General features: G+C 43.0%; 3 protein-coding genes across 4 annotated transcripts; 1 reads left to right on the top strand and 2 right to left on the bottom strand.

Annotated features, from left to right (window-relative positions):
• The first annotated feature begins 8,408 nt into the window (after window positions 1–8,408).
• LOC117893874 (cell division protein ZipA) lies at window positions 8,409–9,755 on the top strand. 2 transcript variants are annotated; one of them, XM_034800646.1, is made up of 3 exons: window positions 8,409–8,517; window positions 8,836–9,213; window positions 9,450–9,755. In XM_034800646.1, the coding sequence occupies exons 1-3, from the start codon at window positions 8,515–8,517 to the stop codon at window positions 9,453–9,455; spliced, it is 387 nt and encodes a 128-aa protein (XP_034656537.1). In that variant the 5' UTR covers window positions 8,409–8,514; the 3' UTR covers window positions 9,456–9,755. The 2 variants fall into 2 exon arrangements, with proteins under 2 accessions (XP_034656537.1, XP_034656536.1); XM_034800645.1 differs by having other exon boundaries at window positions 8,836–9,755.
• A 2,851-nt stretch (window positions 9,756–12,606) lies between these two features.
• On the bottom strand, window positions 12,607–13,527 carry LOC117893863 (proline-rich extensin-like protein EPR1). The gene is made up of 2 exons (XM_034800633.1): window positions 13,512–13,527; window positions 12,607–13,449 (listed from the first exon to the last, which is right to left on the bottom strand). Exons 1-2 carry the CDS (start codon window positions 13,512–13,514, stop codon window positions 12,715–12,717), a joined length of 738 nt encoding a protein of 245 aa, XP_034656524.1. The 5' UTR covers window positions 13,515–13,527; the 3' UTR covers window positions 12,607–12,714.
• A 1,098-nt stretch (window positions 13,528–14,625) lies between these two features.
• On the bottom strand, window positions 14,626–15,976 carry LOC117894022 (extensin). Its single transcript, XM_034800860.1, has 3 exons — window positions 15,897–15,976; window positions 14,837–15,832; window positions 14,626–14,761 (listed from the first exon to the last, which is right to left on the bottom strand). Exons 1-3 carry the CDS (start codon window positions 15,897–15,899, stop codon window positions 14,633–14,635), a joined length of 1,128 nt encoding a protein of 375 aa, XP_034656751.1. The 5' UTR covers window positions 15,900–15,976; the 3' UTR covers window positions 14,626–14,632.
• Window positions 15,977–16,430: the final 454 nt, after the last annotated feature.

Raw genomic sequence — 16,430 nt, 5'->3', positions numbered from 1 at the left:
CGGTAGCTGCAATGGCAACATTACGAGCCCATAAATGGCTAGCTGCTGCTGCTGCTGCTGCTGCTGCATTCAAGGTGCCAGCCTCTGCCGTCTGAGTGCAGCCAAAAAATAAATATGAACGAGCGTATCGATCGCCGATCAACGACGACGACTTTATTCCCACAAGCTGTCGGCCAGTCAGACAGTCAATCACTCAGTCAATCTATCAGTCAGTCAGTCCTGCAGCCAGTCATCAGGTTCATCAGTCATTTACTCTATATGTCAGTAGCTTAGTCAATAAATTGTCTGCCAGCCATGGCAACTTCATTAGGCTGCCCAAAAAATATAAAAATAAATAAGAGAGAAAAAAAACTGCAGCGGCAGCAGCAGCGGCAGTTGTGAATTGTGCAACAATTTTCCACTCTTGGCTGGCATAGGGTCTGGGGTCTGGGGTCTGGGGTCTGGTCTCTCCCTCTGTGTGTGCCACTAATTACATAAGCATCTAGTACGAAAACGGCCTTCAATATTGCTGGACTCTGACGCTGAGTCTGAGACTCCTAGCGCCCTAGCCACTGTCCGAGCGAGCGACCCAACGGATTGCCATTTGATTAACGTCTTAACGAGTGGCTTGGCTTGGGTGTGATTTATGTTGTTAACGCGGCACTCTGCACTCTGCACCAGCACCAGCACCACCAGCTGCACTTAGATCTGTGCCTTTTTTGCGTGATTTATGGATTACAGCAGCATATCGGGCGGAACGTACTTGAATAGATTTTTTCGGGGCCTGACAAAAGATTCGCCACGCATTGTTTGCCGTTTGTTTGCTTCAATAATTAAGTGAGATGTTTTTCAGATTTAGTTTTAGTTTGTGGAAGTTGAAAATCAATAACAAGAACAAGTTCATTTTGCAGGCAAATCAACCTGCTGACCTTAGGTAATTTCAGCTCTAACGAGGGTCTCGGGGGGGAGGCAGAGGTGAATGACAAACGTTGTTTCTGTGAGAAAGATTCTGTTGAGCGAGCAACCCATCCGGGTGTAAATTTCCCAAACAAGTTATTAATATTCAGTTCTGTTCTGACGCGCCACCCAGCGAATTAAACAACACGCAAATGTAAATGCGAGTATTAAATATTTAATCAAAAAATAACAAATAAAATACAAATAATTCTTAGCCGAAGGCGAAATTCCCCAAATCTCCCAACCCATCTGCCTTCTACCCCGCCTCCTTCTTCTGCGTCTTTGATCATCTCAAATTTCTAATTAATTCTTCAAAAATTATTCCCACAGCAGCTAATCGAAATTATTAATGGACAAATTATAATTATGACTTAATAGACATTCAATAAAGTCACACAGTGTGATTTATGCCGCAGAAGCAACCCCAACACACCTGTTCCACCTCCACTCGCAGCACATTAAGCATACGCAATGTGATTCACGTCAAAATGAATTGTGCATTGCGCTAGACTTCACTCTCTTGTAAATCAATCACAGGCGAAATTGCCCTTGGCATCGTTTCAACTCTATGGTTTTTTTCTCGTTTTTTTCTATTCTTCTCATATTTTTGTTGTGCTTTTTGTCTGCTGTCTGTGTACAAAAAGGCAGCAAGCGGCACTCGCAACGCATTTAAACGGTTTTGCAGCAAACATTGCGTACGATGATTTGTGTAGACGGCTGCCGCCACCGGCCAAAAGAAATATGAAATGTTCAAGTGGAGCAGCCGGCACAGAGCGGCAAAAACTACAGAAATCATTCACGCATGCAACTGGTTGTCGGCGGTTTGCACAAGCATGATTGAGTGACTGTGGGAAATTACAGCAGAAACTTATGCTAAAAGGAAGAGTTTATTGGGAGCTTAAGATTTGTTTAAACTTATTGCATACTCTTAGAGAATTGTTAGCGCGGGTTGAGGTTTGAGCTAAGTTAAAGCTGAGGTTTGAATGCGACTTAGAGTCGAGCTTTGATGTATTTGAAAGCTTTTTATGTGAGGCGCGATGATCATTAGACGAATTTGATTAAATTTAAACCCAGAAACAAGTTTCCCTTTTTATTTCATATTTAATTATAATTTATTATTAAAATCAGAAACACCTTTTGGTATAAAATACATTTAATTTGTATTATAAAAACTAAAGAAAAATTTAAAAACTTTATTTCAGAACCACAATTGGCTACCAAAGTTTATCCTTATAAAGAACAACTCTTAAAAATTTGTTTACCTATTCTTTACTCATTTTATTGACTCACTTCGGGTCACCTTTTTCAGCGTATTACTCACAAATCCCCAAACAACAAAAGTCTCTGCCCAACTAAGGTTAATCGCTCGCTCTTTTGCATTCGCAAATCTATTTTTAAATAATTCCCATGAAGAAGACCAATCTAAAACCTACAAATAAACATATGCAGCACTTTGATTTAAGACAATTGATGTCTCAATTAATGTGTCTGTCTGCATGCAAAATAAATAGATTTTCTGTATAATTCATTTGCTCTTTGGCTGATACAACTTCCTCATCCGATTGACCGATATTCTGCCCCTAGCCGCCACACAAGCAATCCCCTGCCCTGTCCCAGTGCCAGAGGTTCACGTTCGGGTTGAGAGGTTCGTCGCATGCTCGCAGCGCATTAACAATAAATTAATCAATTGCTTAATAGATGTTTAACAACTGTTAACCTTCCCGGCGAGCAGTCCAAGTGGATGCAAATAAATCAAAAATCTTTGCAAAAAAGAAACAAAAGGCAAACAAGCGAAATCCACGATTTGCTGTCGATTGGCAGCAGCGAATTTTGTTGATTAAAAAAGGTTTTCTTGAGCGATTCTTGAGCGTGAACAAAATCGTTTAGCTGCCAAAATTGGCAATTACTCGCTGTGCCGCCGCTCGTGGATATAATGAATGGCTCAGACAATAATACCGCTTAGCCTTTTTGGCTGGAGTGGCTGAAAGGAAACAGAGAAGGAGTAGTTCGGGGAATGATTGCCTTTGTAAATGATTTAAAAGATTTTGCAGTTGGCTGTGGGCGCCAGTAATTAGCATAATACCAAGGCATTCGCATGCTCTATTAAAATTAAAATTTAATTACAAAAACGAACGAAAGAGAAGAAAAAACGAACGCAAACATTAATCAGAGGCAGGGGCACACGCACCGCAGATGCATAGAAAATACTACTGTAGAGGCGACAAAATATGACTCCGACTCGGTCCAGTTCGTTTCATTCATGCACGGACAAAGCAGCCACAGAAGGCGGCTTTTGTCACGCAAATTTACTGACTGACTGGCTGACTGACTGCTGGCTGGTGTGAAGCTATTAACGGCAAATATTCATCGATGGCTGGATGGCAACGTCCCTCGATGTGGGTCGCTTGCGACTTGAGCACTGACAGCACTTGTCAAACCAATCCATAATGGATGTCAAAACATCAACCAACAGAAATCTCTGACAATGGGCAACTTGAGTTTGAAACAAAATGCAAATGCAGAAGCCAGCAGCAAAGGCAATCCAATCCGATTGAAAAGTCAAGCACAAATATACACGTAGATCTCTGTTTAATCTCCAATGCTTACAATCTCTTTACAAATTTTGACCTTGGCCTTACACGCCACGAACCAATAAAACAAAATAAAACAAATAAAACAAACAAAGCGCAGCAAACGGCATCTTCGCGTATCAAAAAACAATGTCATAGCAGTTAGTTCAACACAAAAAAGACACAAAATGTAGCCAGTGGTTGGACGTGGCCATTGACTCACTGCAGATGGAACTGCCAAGAATGAATCTTACAGACCAACGCCGCAGACTGAACGGCGGGCGGCCACAAGAACCGTCCTCCTCATCATCATCATCAAGATAATCAACGACATTATCGTTTTGCCAAATAATCAAATAAAAAACGAGCCATAGATAAACAGGTTCCTGCTAATGGCCATAGAGTCCGCGAGTCAGAGTCACATAATAATCAGCATTTTCATTTGTGCAAATTGGCGCGAATGGCTTCTACGATATATATTTAATATATATATAAAGTTATAAACATTTAAATCGACTCTGCTAGAAGGGGTAACCAGCCTTCAATGTCAGGGTTGGGCTTCGTCATACATCAAACTAGATCTAGATCTAGCATGAATGAAATCTTATTGAATGATTGCTCCCACAGATTGTGCTCTAATATATTCCATTAATTTGTATTTACACCTTTTATGGCATCAATTTGTCAGTTTGTCAGAACACTGCTAATCGGTTACAGCATCTTATAGAGTATTTTTTGGGGTATGCCAGCTTTGGCTATGGCCAATAAATAAACAATAAAAACAGCCTAAAAAGTCCACAAAACTTTCAGATTTGTTTTGTGATAGAAACAAGTTCTCTTTTGGAAGGTTTTATACTCTTTTTAAGCCCCAGTTTACACTCACAAGATATCTAAACGATTTCTAAATGGTTTTACCACTAAAACAAACCAAAATCAAAAATCAATTAGGTTTTTATGGTGGGGTATAAACTGTGATTTTATATTTAATGAGAATATTCCCAGAGTCTTCTTTGTTAGCTTAAGCGTTAGAGAACGCTGCCCATATCAATTATTATTGATTATAGTCGCAGGCAAAGTTCAAAGTGTGGCACGAGCCAGGCAGCCTGCCAGCCAGCTGGCCAAAAGGTGCCAAAAGCGAGTAAATTGCTTTTGGCTTAAAGCCACCAACACGTCGCGCGGCATTGCCCTCGGGCGGCCATCGATTTTTATTATTTGTTGCTGCAAATTATGAGCAGACAGAATTAAAAACTAATTATTAAGTTAAACAATGATTAGACGAGAGGAGGCTCTGGTTCGTCTTTTGTTAGCAGATTCTTAGTCAGCGTCCCCTTTCCATTCTCATTCTCATTCCCCTTTTCATTATATTCCCATTTCGCTTTATTTTATTTCGTTTCTAGCTAATTTTAATAACTAATTTATGCTTCCCATTAAATGTTAACGTTCTTTTGCTTCTTCTGTGGCGGCGGCGGTGGCTTTCACTGGGCGCGTGTGCCCGTCCCACCGCGCCGGTTTGTCTGTGCCAGTCACAGGATTGATTGGAACCAGAATCTATCTATTTATCTGCCAAGAAATCGAACTCGACACTCTGCCTCAAACGAATCAAGACAAACAACTTTTTGTTCTAACCGACAGAGACGGACAGCGATCTTCTTTTGGCATCCAGTGTAGGTCAAGTTTCTGATGGACGATAATTGTTTAATAATTTATATCACTCCCCCGGAAACGAGACTGAGCATTCGGCCGGCCAGTCTGTTGTCTATTTAAAGACAATTTATTGAGGCAGTTATAAATCTGTCAAGTGCGCCCCTCTCCGAACATGTCGAGAGGTGTTGCAATAAATATTTTTGTGCCTAGATCATGGCTCTACCCCGCACACACCGACGGGGTACCCACAGCTTTGGCAATCGTTTTGAAATAATTATTTCCACGAGAGTATGCCACAGTTCGCCATTGTCTCAGCTGCAGATGATATATTTGTCATGCTGTTTGCCTTCTTTTTTTGATATACATTTTTTGCGTAGTTTATTGAATATTCATAATGCTGTGACGCTGACTGTGTGCTCTGGGCTCTGTCTTTGGCCTGTTTCGCCAGTGAATGTGCGGAAGCTTGTACAAACACACGAAAATTCCTCAAAAATATTTACTTGAGAATCTTCATGAACAAAAAAAGAGACAGGAATGTGTCTGGCTTGAGAATCTTAACGCAGGCGAAGCCAATCATACGATGATTTTGATGCAAAGTATCTAAAAAGAACTTGGATTAAACCTTGACTTGAACGTTACGTATAGAGATTGTATTCTTGTTGGGGGGTTTTATTACTACACTGAGAGAAACATTTGCATAATAAATTAAAATAAAAAATAAAATAAAAATAATTAAATTGAATATTTTAGTAAGTATTTTAAGTACAAAACAAGTAAAAATAAATATAATAAAAATTTAAATGTATTGAAAAATTAAATAAATTAATTGAAAAACTATAAATTTATCTATAAAAACCATTAAAATAAATATGTACTAGTATAAAATATTTAATTTATATGAAATATATTTATTTTTAAATTAAAAATTTTGAATTAAAATATACAAAATATTTGTTTGGAATATTAAATGTATTTCCCCCATAAAAATTCAATTATAATATGACAAATATTTAAATCTCAGTATAATCCTCTTATCTCAGTGCTTTTTGTCTCTGGGTGTATTAATATAAGAATCGACTGCTTCAAATGTTTAATTTCTTTTTTGCTATTCACATGCGCCGCCGCCCTGTTATTTAAATGTCAAGCCAACAACAAAAACCGGCAGCTAGAAAACGGGGAGTGTCTCACCGCCCAAACAAACAAATGCCTGGGTGACAACAAATGAAGATATTTTGTTGGTTCTCTTTATCAGGTGGCAAGGATCGCATGTAAACACACGCACCGGCCTAGACAAAAGCAGACTCGTGTTTAAGCCCGGACAACAGGTCGCATGCGTAATAAATGGGAATGCCTAGAATAGAAACTAAAACCAGATACAAGCGAACCCCGCCGAACCCCGACCTGGCTGGCACGTGAAGTCTAATCGATTCTCGATAGCGAGCAGAGTCATAAATAAAGACAATTTTCGATTGCCGGCATTTAGTTAAGAGTCTCTCCGGCGAATGGCGCGGCTCATGGCTTTTGATTCACTTGGACTCCGATGTCGTCTGCCGTATGCAAATACGGCCAAAAAGCGTTGGTTCCGGCCACAAACACAGAGAAAAGCACACTCGGTGATGGAAAGATCAAAAAACATATTTAGCTGGCGATATTAATATCGATATGTTGGCATTAGCATAAATAAAAGTTTGTTGATTTAAATGTTATTATCACTGAACTACATTTGTTGTGGAGGGGAGATTGTGGCCCCATAAATCTGCCACGCCCTTGATTGATTTATGCAGATAGAACGTTGCCATTCAGCCATACATAAATGACACATTTTTGCAAGTCAAATAACGTTGACGCAATAGACAATGGCCAAAATGGCTGCTTTGTTTGGTTATCTCACAGAGGCGAAATCGAATACGACAGTCAGCCAGCGAGCCAAAAGCATTATTAATTACATTTTAAATTTTCTAATAACCGTAAAAATACACAACAAATTGTTTTTAATGAAAAATGTTGCACAGAACTCCGCTAGGTGTCTCATCTGTTGCCTCGTTGACACACACACACACACACACCATCAATCAATGCAGCAGCAGGTGAAAGGCACCAAAAATGATGTCACAGCCCACCAACAGACCAAGAACTTGGAGTAGTTTTTTAGGTGGGTTTTATGTTAACATCTTTACAATGTTTTTTGGCCGAATATAGCTTAAGCATTTCCTGTGTTTTGTGCCACTTAATCGCCGTGGCATAGCCTTGATATCGAACAAATCATTTTTATTGGCACTGCATCTTTTTTTGGGTCTCCACTCGAGTGGCGATTCGATTCGACTGCTGGCAGGTGAATGTATTTCCCCACACACACACACACACACACACACACATGAGAAACGGAAATGATGTACGCGTATGCCCCCGAAAGCCGTTAAATTTGCTTATTGTTGCCCCTGCTGAGGTCAAGTGAAGACACAAACAAGCAGACAGCCCGACAACTGATGGAACCGATCAAAATGTATGAATGGAGAGGGCTGACTTGGGCTACCAGACAATCTCCTGCCGAAATCGCTTGCCGATACAATAATTAATGTTGGAGTGACTTTATTTTCTGTCTCCACACATCACAACTGGAGTGTAGAATTGGCGCATAATTAGTCGAGTGCTGCTGCCAGCCACTTCAGTGGAAAAATATTATTCTAGCAAAATGTTATGCAAATTATTTCACGCGCGCAAAACACAAAAGACTTAGGCAACGAACTTCTTTTTTGAGCCACGCGTCGTTTGATGGGAAACAGAGCGAGCTCTGGGGGAGAGAGAGAGAGAGAGAGAGAGGGAGAGAGAGCGCTCTTTAAATACCTTGCTAACTTTGTCCATTTGTGCGTCATGTGACTCGTGACGACAAGCCAAGTGATTGTCTAAAGGGTCCCCAAAGCAAACCACTCTTCTAGCAGCCTCTCTTCATTTGATTCCATTTCTGTTTCTGTTTCGTTTCATTTAATTTAAATTTTGATTTGATTCAAGGGGGAGCTGCTGCTGCTTCTGCTGCTGATAATATTTGTTGTTGTTATTTGCTGCCTTATTTCTAACGCGTTGCTGCTTGTGGTTTGGTTTGGTTTGGTGTCTCATCGGGTTTTTGGCGGTCGTCGTCTCTCCAAGACCCACGTACCGAACTGAAACGAACCGGACCGAATGGACAGACTCCGACTCAGACCCAGACCCAGAGCCACCATCCACCAGACCAGATATAGTATAAATTTCCAACCAACTGACCAGCTCATCATCATTTGTGCTTTGAACTTCTTAAGTGTAAATTGCTCGTCCGCTCATCTGCTCGAGAAAATTTCGTGAAATTAAACAAATAAAAAAACGAATAAAAATGGTATGTGAACAGGATAAAGCATAATAAATCCGCCCCACAAGTGCATTTAATTCTCAGAAGGATATAGACTGAAAACCACAATAAAGAAACCCTAAAGTGATGTGCAAAATGGCAAATAAAAATAAAAAACAATAAAGAACATTTCAATTCAAAAATAAATCAATTGGAGTGCCGCCTGGCCCAACCCTCAACTCAAGTGTACAACTGCCCGTGGCTGGAGTGTCTCTTGGAACTTCACACCCCAGCGGCTCCATAAATAGAATGACTCCAAATTAAATCTGACAAGTGTTTTCCCTCCTCTCTCTCCTTCTTCGGCAGAAATTCTTCATGCTGTTGGCCTTGGCCCTTCTGGGCGTTGTTGCTGGTGCCCAGCTGCCGGATTCGGCCACACAGGGACCCAATCCCCAGGATATTGCCACACCAGAACCGGAATACATTGACATCGAGGAGCCACTGCCAGCTGCCGCCGCTCCTGCCCCGGCACCACGTCCAGTGTTTGCTGCTGCTCCCAGGCCAGTGATTGCTGCGCCCATCGCTCGTCCCATTGCTCGTCCCATCCAGCAGACATTCATCCAGCAGCAGCCGCAGCCTCAGCCCATTGCCCAGCGTGTGCAGTACCTGCCGCCCCAGCAGCAGCAGCTGGTGGGACACTCGTTCAACAGCAGGAGCGGCTACCAGTACCGTCGTCCAGTCTATGTAAGACGCTTCTACCGCCTGCGCCGCTACTAAGATGGAGCAGCGATATATCTCTTTACATATATCCTCTATATATATTTAATGCATTGTTCGATAATAATCCTAATAATCTATCCTCTCTATGTTTTGCTGTTTTCTTTCTTCTACCACCGCACCCGCACATGCACCCCTCCACACTTCACACCTGCCCGAAACGACTCTCCAAAAACCAAACCCAATCCACTGCTCGAATCAAGCATTAACCTATACCCACGCACATTACCACGCACTGAAAAAACCCTTCTACAAAAATCTATCCAACTATCGAACCTATCTAACAACCAATCCTAATCCTAGAACGAAAATCAAAACGAAAACGAAACATCAAAGCACGAGCAACGAACAAGCAGCAGCCAAGATCAAAAAGCATAAAAAAGAGCAAAAGTACAAAGAGACAAATGATGAAGATGTTGTTCTAAAACCCAAGTATTCAGTTATTGTTGAATGTTCCAAGTAATGTACGTACGCGTAAATAAACGTAAATTATTTGTTAAAATGATAAACAAAAATCTACAAAAACCAAAGCGAATATTTCATTCATCAGTCAAGGCCAAAAGGGGGGCAGGCAGCATCGCCATTTAATTATAATATTCACAGCTCATCAAAGCACGGATTAAGTGTGTCGAAAGATGTATCCACAATGTAGGTACATCCAAAGATCCGTTCTCAATTTGATTGGGGAACATCATTAATCATGGCAACAAGAATTTTGGTATTTCAGAGCTGGATATTTGCATACGGAAGCTCCGGCACTCTCGTGGTGTACCTTTCTGCGCACTGAGGTCGGTCGGACTTATTACCCATCCAATTCAATGGTTAAGTCTGGGAAATAATTTCCGTCTCTATTGCGTGGCAATTTTTGGGGGGAACTTAAGTGGTGTGTGCTGTGGCTTCTTCGAGCTAATTAGAAATAATTATTTATGCAGGTTCTTGCACGAGTCTTGACGGCTCGTAAACCGAAACTCTAGCCAACAAAAATATAAAAATAAAAAATAAATAGAAATAGAAATATAAATACATAAATCTACTGAAAATACTTTCAAAATACATTAAATTTAACCGGTTTAAGCTTCTGATAAAACCTGCTAAATTGTCTCCAAAAATAAAACCCACAAACCGAAAGACTAAACCGAAACTGAAGTGTAAACACTCCATTTGAAGAGGTTCAATCCGCACGGGTGGCCGTTGAGACAATACGCATTTGATTGATGGATTGATTGTCAATCTGATTGCCTTGCTGCCTCGGCTTCAATTCAGGGGCATTAACAGACTTGACTCTTATTTTCTACGAACTATGACAAACTGGGTCTCAATCGCTCGTTCGCTCGCTGGCTGGCCCACTCCTTTGTGTGCCATCGCATCGATGACAGCTTCCGTCTCGCCTCGTACTGGACTCCTCGATCAGTCAGTCAGTCAAGTGGCAATTATAATTTTTGCGGCCTTGCCACTTTGTTATTAATTACACAAGTTGTTACAACAGCCCCTTCCCTTGTGGCATTGTCAAGGCAACGGATTATGAAAAATGATATCTAAGCCTTCGATAAATCCATGCCGGAATTAATTAAACCTCAATTAACATGATTTTGGCGCATCCACCATGCATTACTTTCTGAGCATTATCTATTTTTTTTGCTGTTTTATTTTAATTATTTTAATTATAATTGCGGCTGCCTAAAGGCTAATTTTTGGTAACGAAAATTGGGGCATGAAGGTAACTGTTATACTCGTAGTCTGAGACTTTTTAAGCCATACTTTTGGGCGGATTTGTTAACTATTGTTAACATTGTTAACATAGTTAACTATTGTTAACTATTTGTTTGCCCAAAAGCTGGCAGTTAAAGGTAGAACTAGTGGTGAAAGCTGAACAACTAATTCGACCCAAGACATTTTTAGATCAAAATATACTCTTATTTGTATTCAAATAAATATTAAAACATTTAAAAATAATAAAAGAAATATTTTACTGTAAAATATGTACCTTTTTTCCAACACAGCCGAGAATTTTCCTGTAATTAAAAAGAAATTTAGAGTTAATAAATATTTAAATAAATAAATTTATGAATTAGGTTTATTATGTATAAAAATATTTATTAATAAGCTGATAACCCAATACAAATAATATAGTTTTTCTGAATGTAAATTATGTTTAATACATAATTCAAAATAAATTAAAATCTTTGGCGAAAAAAGTTTAAAATCTTTAAATTAAATAAAATAGATATTTAATTGATTTATGTATGTATAGTTACTACACTTTTGTATTTGTTTATCTAGTTTTACCAAAATTCTCTCCCTAGAATTCGCACATGTTCCAACTACCATTCTGCGCGAAAACGAATTTCAAATGCATCAATGAAAAATTACCATACCACAAAAATAGCGAAAAACGAGGAAACAAATTGTTTCGTTTCATTAGTGGCAGTGTTTAGATCGGAAACAGGCTAGACGACTGAATCTGTTTCTGAATCTGAACCTGCCTCGGGTCATCGGTTGTTGGGCTTTCTAAAATCAATGATGAGCTCGATAATTTATGGGGCATGTTTATTTAAACGGGCGCTACTAAGAGCAACAACCGTATACGCGCTCTTAAAGTAAATCATTTCTGAGGCACTTAAACAAAAGATAAGCGTAATAATCGAATTAATTTGAGGGTGGCAGAGGCAGCAGAAACGGGTTCCCAGCCATTCCATAATCAACTATTAGATCATGCAATCCGATTTGCATAAAAGCAATTCATTTTGTCAACACACGCAGTAGCCATTCCATTCCATTCCCAAAGTATGTTCTTCTCTGTCCAAAAATGTTTGAACTTCCTCATCGCATTAGTTTCACTTTCTATCCCCCCATTAGAGGCGTGGGAGGATGCTAAAAGCTGTCCGTTACGGGGAGGTCGAGGGCGTAACTTCACACCTTCAACAATGCCAGCGATTGTCTGCCTGCAATCAAGGTAAGAATTATTGCCATAAATTATAAGCCGTCGTTTATTGAAGCTTAACCACAATTCGGGCCATAAAATTAGAGCTTATGGCCTCAGCATCAGCTTCAATTACTCACTCGAGCTGCACGCTGTGGCTGTGGCCATAAATCAAGCCGGAATTGGCCAGCAGAGCATCAGCATAATCGGACGACTCAAAATAGCCACAACTGGAGCTCTGGTATCTCCCGTGAATGAAACTGTTCTGCCACAGTCTCAGCTATTTTTAGACACCTTCAAGTGTAATTATGCTGTCCCCACTCTTGGCACTCTTGAGTTGAGTTCGTGGTTGGGTCTGTGCCATACTTCTGATAGGATTTTCCCCCGAACTCAACTCAAGTTCAAGTTCAAGAGCAGGATGTGGGCATGTGGTTTTTCATGGTGTTAGGGGTTTATTCGTTTACAAAACTTAATAAATATCTATAGTATATACACGTTGGACATTGGCAGACAACAATAAAATGGCTAAGGATGGGTAGGGATTTCTCTTAGAACAGGAAAGGCTGTGCCGGGGCATCGTAGTGATAGCCATCCTCGCTGTGCGGCTCCACAATCTCCTGGGGCGGCAGGTAGCTGTTCACGGGCTCCTCCAGCGGCGCGGCATAGGAGGGAATGGGAATCTTGAAGGTCGGCTTCGAGGGCGGCAGATACTCCGGCTGTGGCTGCTCCACTACGGGTGCCACTGGTGGAGGCAGATAAGCAGGCTTGGGCGGCACAACTTTCACAATGGGAGCTGGAGGTGGCAGATAGGCAGGCTTAGGAGGTGGCACAACCTTCACAACTGGCGGTGGGGGAGGCAGATACGAGGGTTTCGGAGTAACAACCCTCACAACCGGCGGTGGGGGAGGCAGATACGAAGGCTTAGGGGTCACAACCTTCACAACCGGCGGCGGGGGTGGCAGATATGAAGGCTTTGGTGTCCTGACAACAGGCAGCTCAGGCTTCACCGATGGCTGGGGAGGCAAGTAAATCGGCGTTGGCTTGGTCACCGGCTGCACCGGTGGCAAGTACGAGGGCACAGGAGCAATCACCCGAGCTGTCACGGGTTCCGGTGGCAGATAGGATGGTCCGGGAGTTGGCAATTCAAAGGGCACACTCGGTGGCTCATAGTTGTAGCCGGGATGATCATGATGTTCATGGTGGTGATGATGATCGTGATCAAACAGATGCGAAACATCCGCGGCCACCAGCGCAAGGCCACATACAGCCAGGATGAGGAGTTTCTGCAGAGCAGGGAGACATTAGAATTCGTTCTCTCTATGAGCATTTAAAGCGTTGAACAAACCATTTTAATATCCAAGCGTTCTTCTTTTTATTCCTCTGTGGATGCTACGTTCTTGGTGCGACGACTGCTACTCCCGAAATGATACAGTTTCCGGCAAGTGCTTCTTTATTTATACAGTTAGAGCTGCCGCGCGGCGAGAACAGCGACACCAGACGATAAAGCGGTCGACAGCGACGCTCTGGCAGTCTCAGTCTCAGACTCTAAAATCCAGATGATGGTGTGACGCCGGTGGCTGTCAGCCAAGACACATTGGCAGCACCCGGTATTCGGTGCGGAATTTCATTGTTTTATTGAATCGAAATCTCTTAATTCGCAGTCATCTCCCTCGTTGCGTTGGGGCTTTTGTTTTTTATGGAGAGAAGACAGATCTCTTTATGGCTAAGAGTCATTAAACTTGTTGGGTTTTATGTCTGCTGCGCTTGCAAAACTATTTGGGATACGATTTTTGTCTGTGGGAGAACCCATTTAGGTGTCACTAAAACAGCCTCAGCTTCCGGTTTTGTTTGAGTACTTTTAGATACACCAGGGAAGAGTATTCATTTGCTTAATTTTAGTGTTTAGTTTGCCCTACTTCACGCTTGCTCCATCTCTGGCCAAAGCGCTCGCTGAAAGAGGTCAGTGGAGAGACTTTGATAGCTGCCGGCCCGCGATTATCAAAATTTTGTGTGTTAGTATGAGTATTTTTGTAATCAATATCTATATATATCTCCAAACATCATTTTTCATTCCTAAACACAAATAATTATAGACAGCTGTAGGTGCTGAAAGACTGAAGACTGTGGCTCCCTCGGTTGATTGGCCGCAATCCATTTTTGGGGGTCGCGCATGGACAGTTCCAAGATCCAATTTCTAAGCCATGGAGCAGAGCCTGCCTGTCTGTCTGTGTGTGTCCCTTTTTTCGTACCTCTGGCTAAATGTCTTTAATAGATTCGACCTTGAGCGGCTGTCGGCTGTCGAAAGAGTCACTCAAACAATGGATTGGTGAAATATTTCAGCTGGTGTCTCGGGTGTTGCTTTGGTTTCGTTTCGTTTTTAAATGATTTTAATTTGCAAAAACTTAAAACTAGATGCAGCATTTATGAGGTTTGGGGGATGTGTGTGTGTGTTCGATGGGGCGTGGCTTATTGCCTGAAGCGACGCAGTGGCGGCTTGTACTGATAGCCGTGTTCGGGCACATGGATGTGGCTCTCCGACTGCAGGGGCAGCGCGTACGAGGGTATGGGGATGTGGAAGTCAATCTCTGGCTGATGCTCATGCTGTTGATGGTGGTGCTCCTCCACATGCTGGTGCTGGTGATGATGCTCATGGTGGTGGTGCTCCTCCGCATGGTTGGGTGGCAGATAGCTCGACTCTGGCTTGGGCGCAGGCGGCAGATAGCTAGACTCTGGCTTGGGGGCAGGAGGCAGATAGCTCGACTCTGGCTTGGGTGCAGGCGGCAAGTAGCTCGACTCTGGCCTAGGTGGTGGCGGTGGCAGACTGGGAGCTACCTTGGGCGGCAAATATCTGGCCACGGGCTCCTCGGCGGGCAGATACTTGCTGGCCGGTGGAGCGGGCGGCAGATAATTATTTTCCGGCTGGGCAGGAGGCAAGTAGCTTGGCTTGGGCGCCACTACCGGGGGTGGAGGTGGTGGCGGCAAGCTGGGAGCGACCTTAGGGGGCAGATACTTGGGTGCCGGTGGAGAGGGTGGCAGATATTTGGGTGCAGGAGCGGGAGGCAGATACTTTGGTGCAGGTGCAGGAGGCAAGTACTTTGGTGCAGGTGCAGGAGGAAGATATTTGGGTGCAGGGGCAGGTGGCAGATACTTCACTTCCGGCTTGGAAGGTGGCAAGTAGCTGGCCTTGGGCGGCGGTGGTGGTGGTGGTGGCAGCGACGCCTTGGGTGGCAAATACTTCTGGCGGGGCTTCTCCGCTGGCGGCAGATAGCTGGCCTTCGGTGCTGGCGGCAGGTAGCTGCTCTTGGGTGCCGGCGGTGGTCCGCCATAGCTGTAGCCGCTGGGAATGTTGAACTTGGCCTCCGGCTCCACATGATGGTGATGATGGTGGGGCTCCTGCTGGTAGTGCAGATCTATGTGCAGACCGGCGTGCCCATGAGGACCATCGTGAGATGATATACCGTGCGAGTGGGCATGGGGATCGTAGTGATAATCATGGTGATCGTGATGATCGTGGTGGTCATGATGATCGTGGTGATCATGGTGATCATGATGATCGTGGTGGTCATGTCCATAGCCACCGCCGCCACCACCAAACAGATGGGAAACATCCGCACGGACACAGACAGCAGCAAGGCCTGCCACGGCCAACAGGATCAGCAGAGGTTTCTGCAGGGAATGACAGGAAAGATTTTAGTTCCATTGCGGTTCGAGGATGTGTCCAGCCATTTACCATTCCGTTGGGTTGTATTCCTTTGCTGCGTGGATGATGATGTTGCTGCCGTTTGCTGACGGCTTCAAGTAATGTCACTATCGTCGATGGTCGCTTCTTTTATACTCCAATCGAACTCCAACTCGAACTTCAAACTCGCACTCCATCTCCTCAGTTTGGACAGCAATCAGCATTCGTTATTTGTGCACAAAGGCCAGGCCAAGCGGTGCATAATTTTTGGTTCGGTTTTCTTCACACTTTTCGAGCTTTTCATGAACTTGTGTGTGATCCATCGAGCCACTCTGCCGGTGGCAATTATCGGCGTGTGGTATCTTTTGCTCCCCCCAATTAATGGCTTTAATTAGGCGCACAACAAAAGGCCGAGTCAGCCGAGTGGTGCAGCTGGTGGTCCATCAGTGGCGCTTCATGAATATGCAAGTGGAATTTCAATCGTGAAACGTGAGATGCGAAAGACAATTGACCGGTGATTGACTCTCCTCTAGCCCAGCCATAATGCAACGGATATCAATGTGGATCAATGGGTGGGGTGTATTA

Source organism: Drosophila subobscura, chromosome J (assembly GCF_008121235.1).
Source record: "Drosophila subobscura isolate 14011-0131.10 chromosome J, UCBerk_Dsub_1.0, whole genome shotgun sequence".
Lineage (NCBI taxonomy): Eukaryota > Metazoa > Arthropoda > Insecta > Diptera > Drosophilidae > Drosophila > Drosophila subobscura.
The sequence above is the reverse complement of the archived record's forward strand: the minus strand, read 5'-3'. Positions and strand labels throughout refer to the sequence as shown.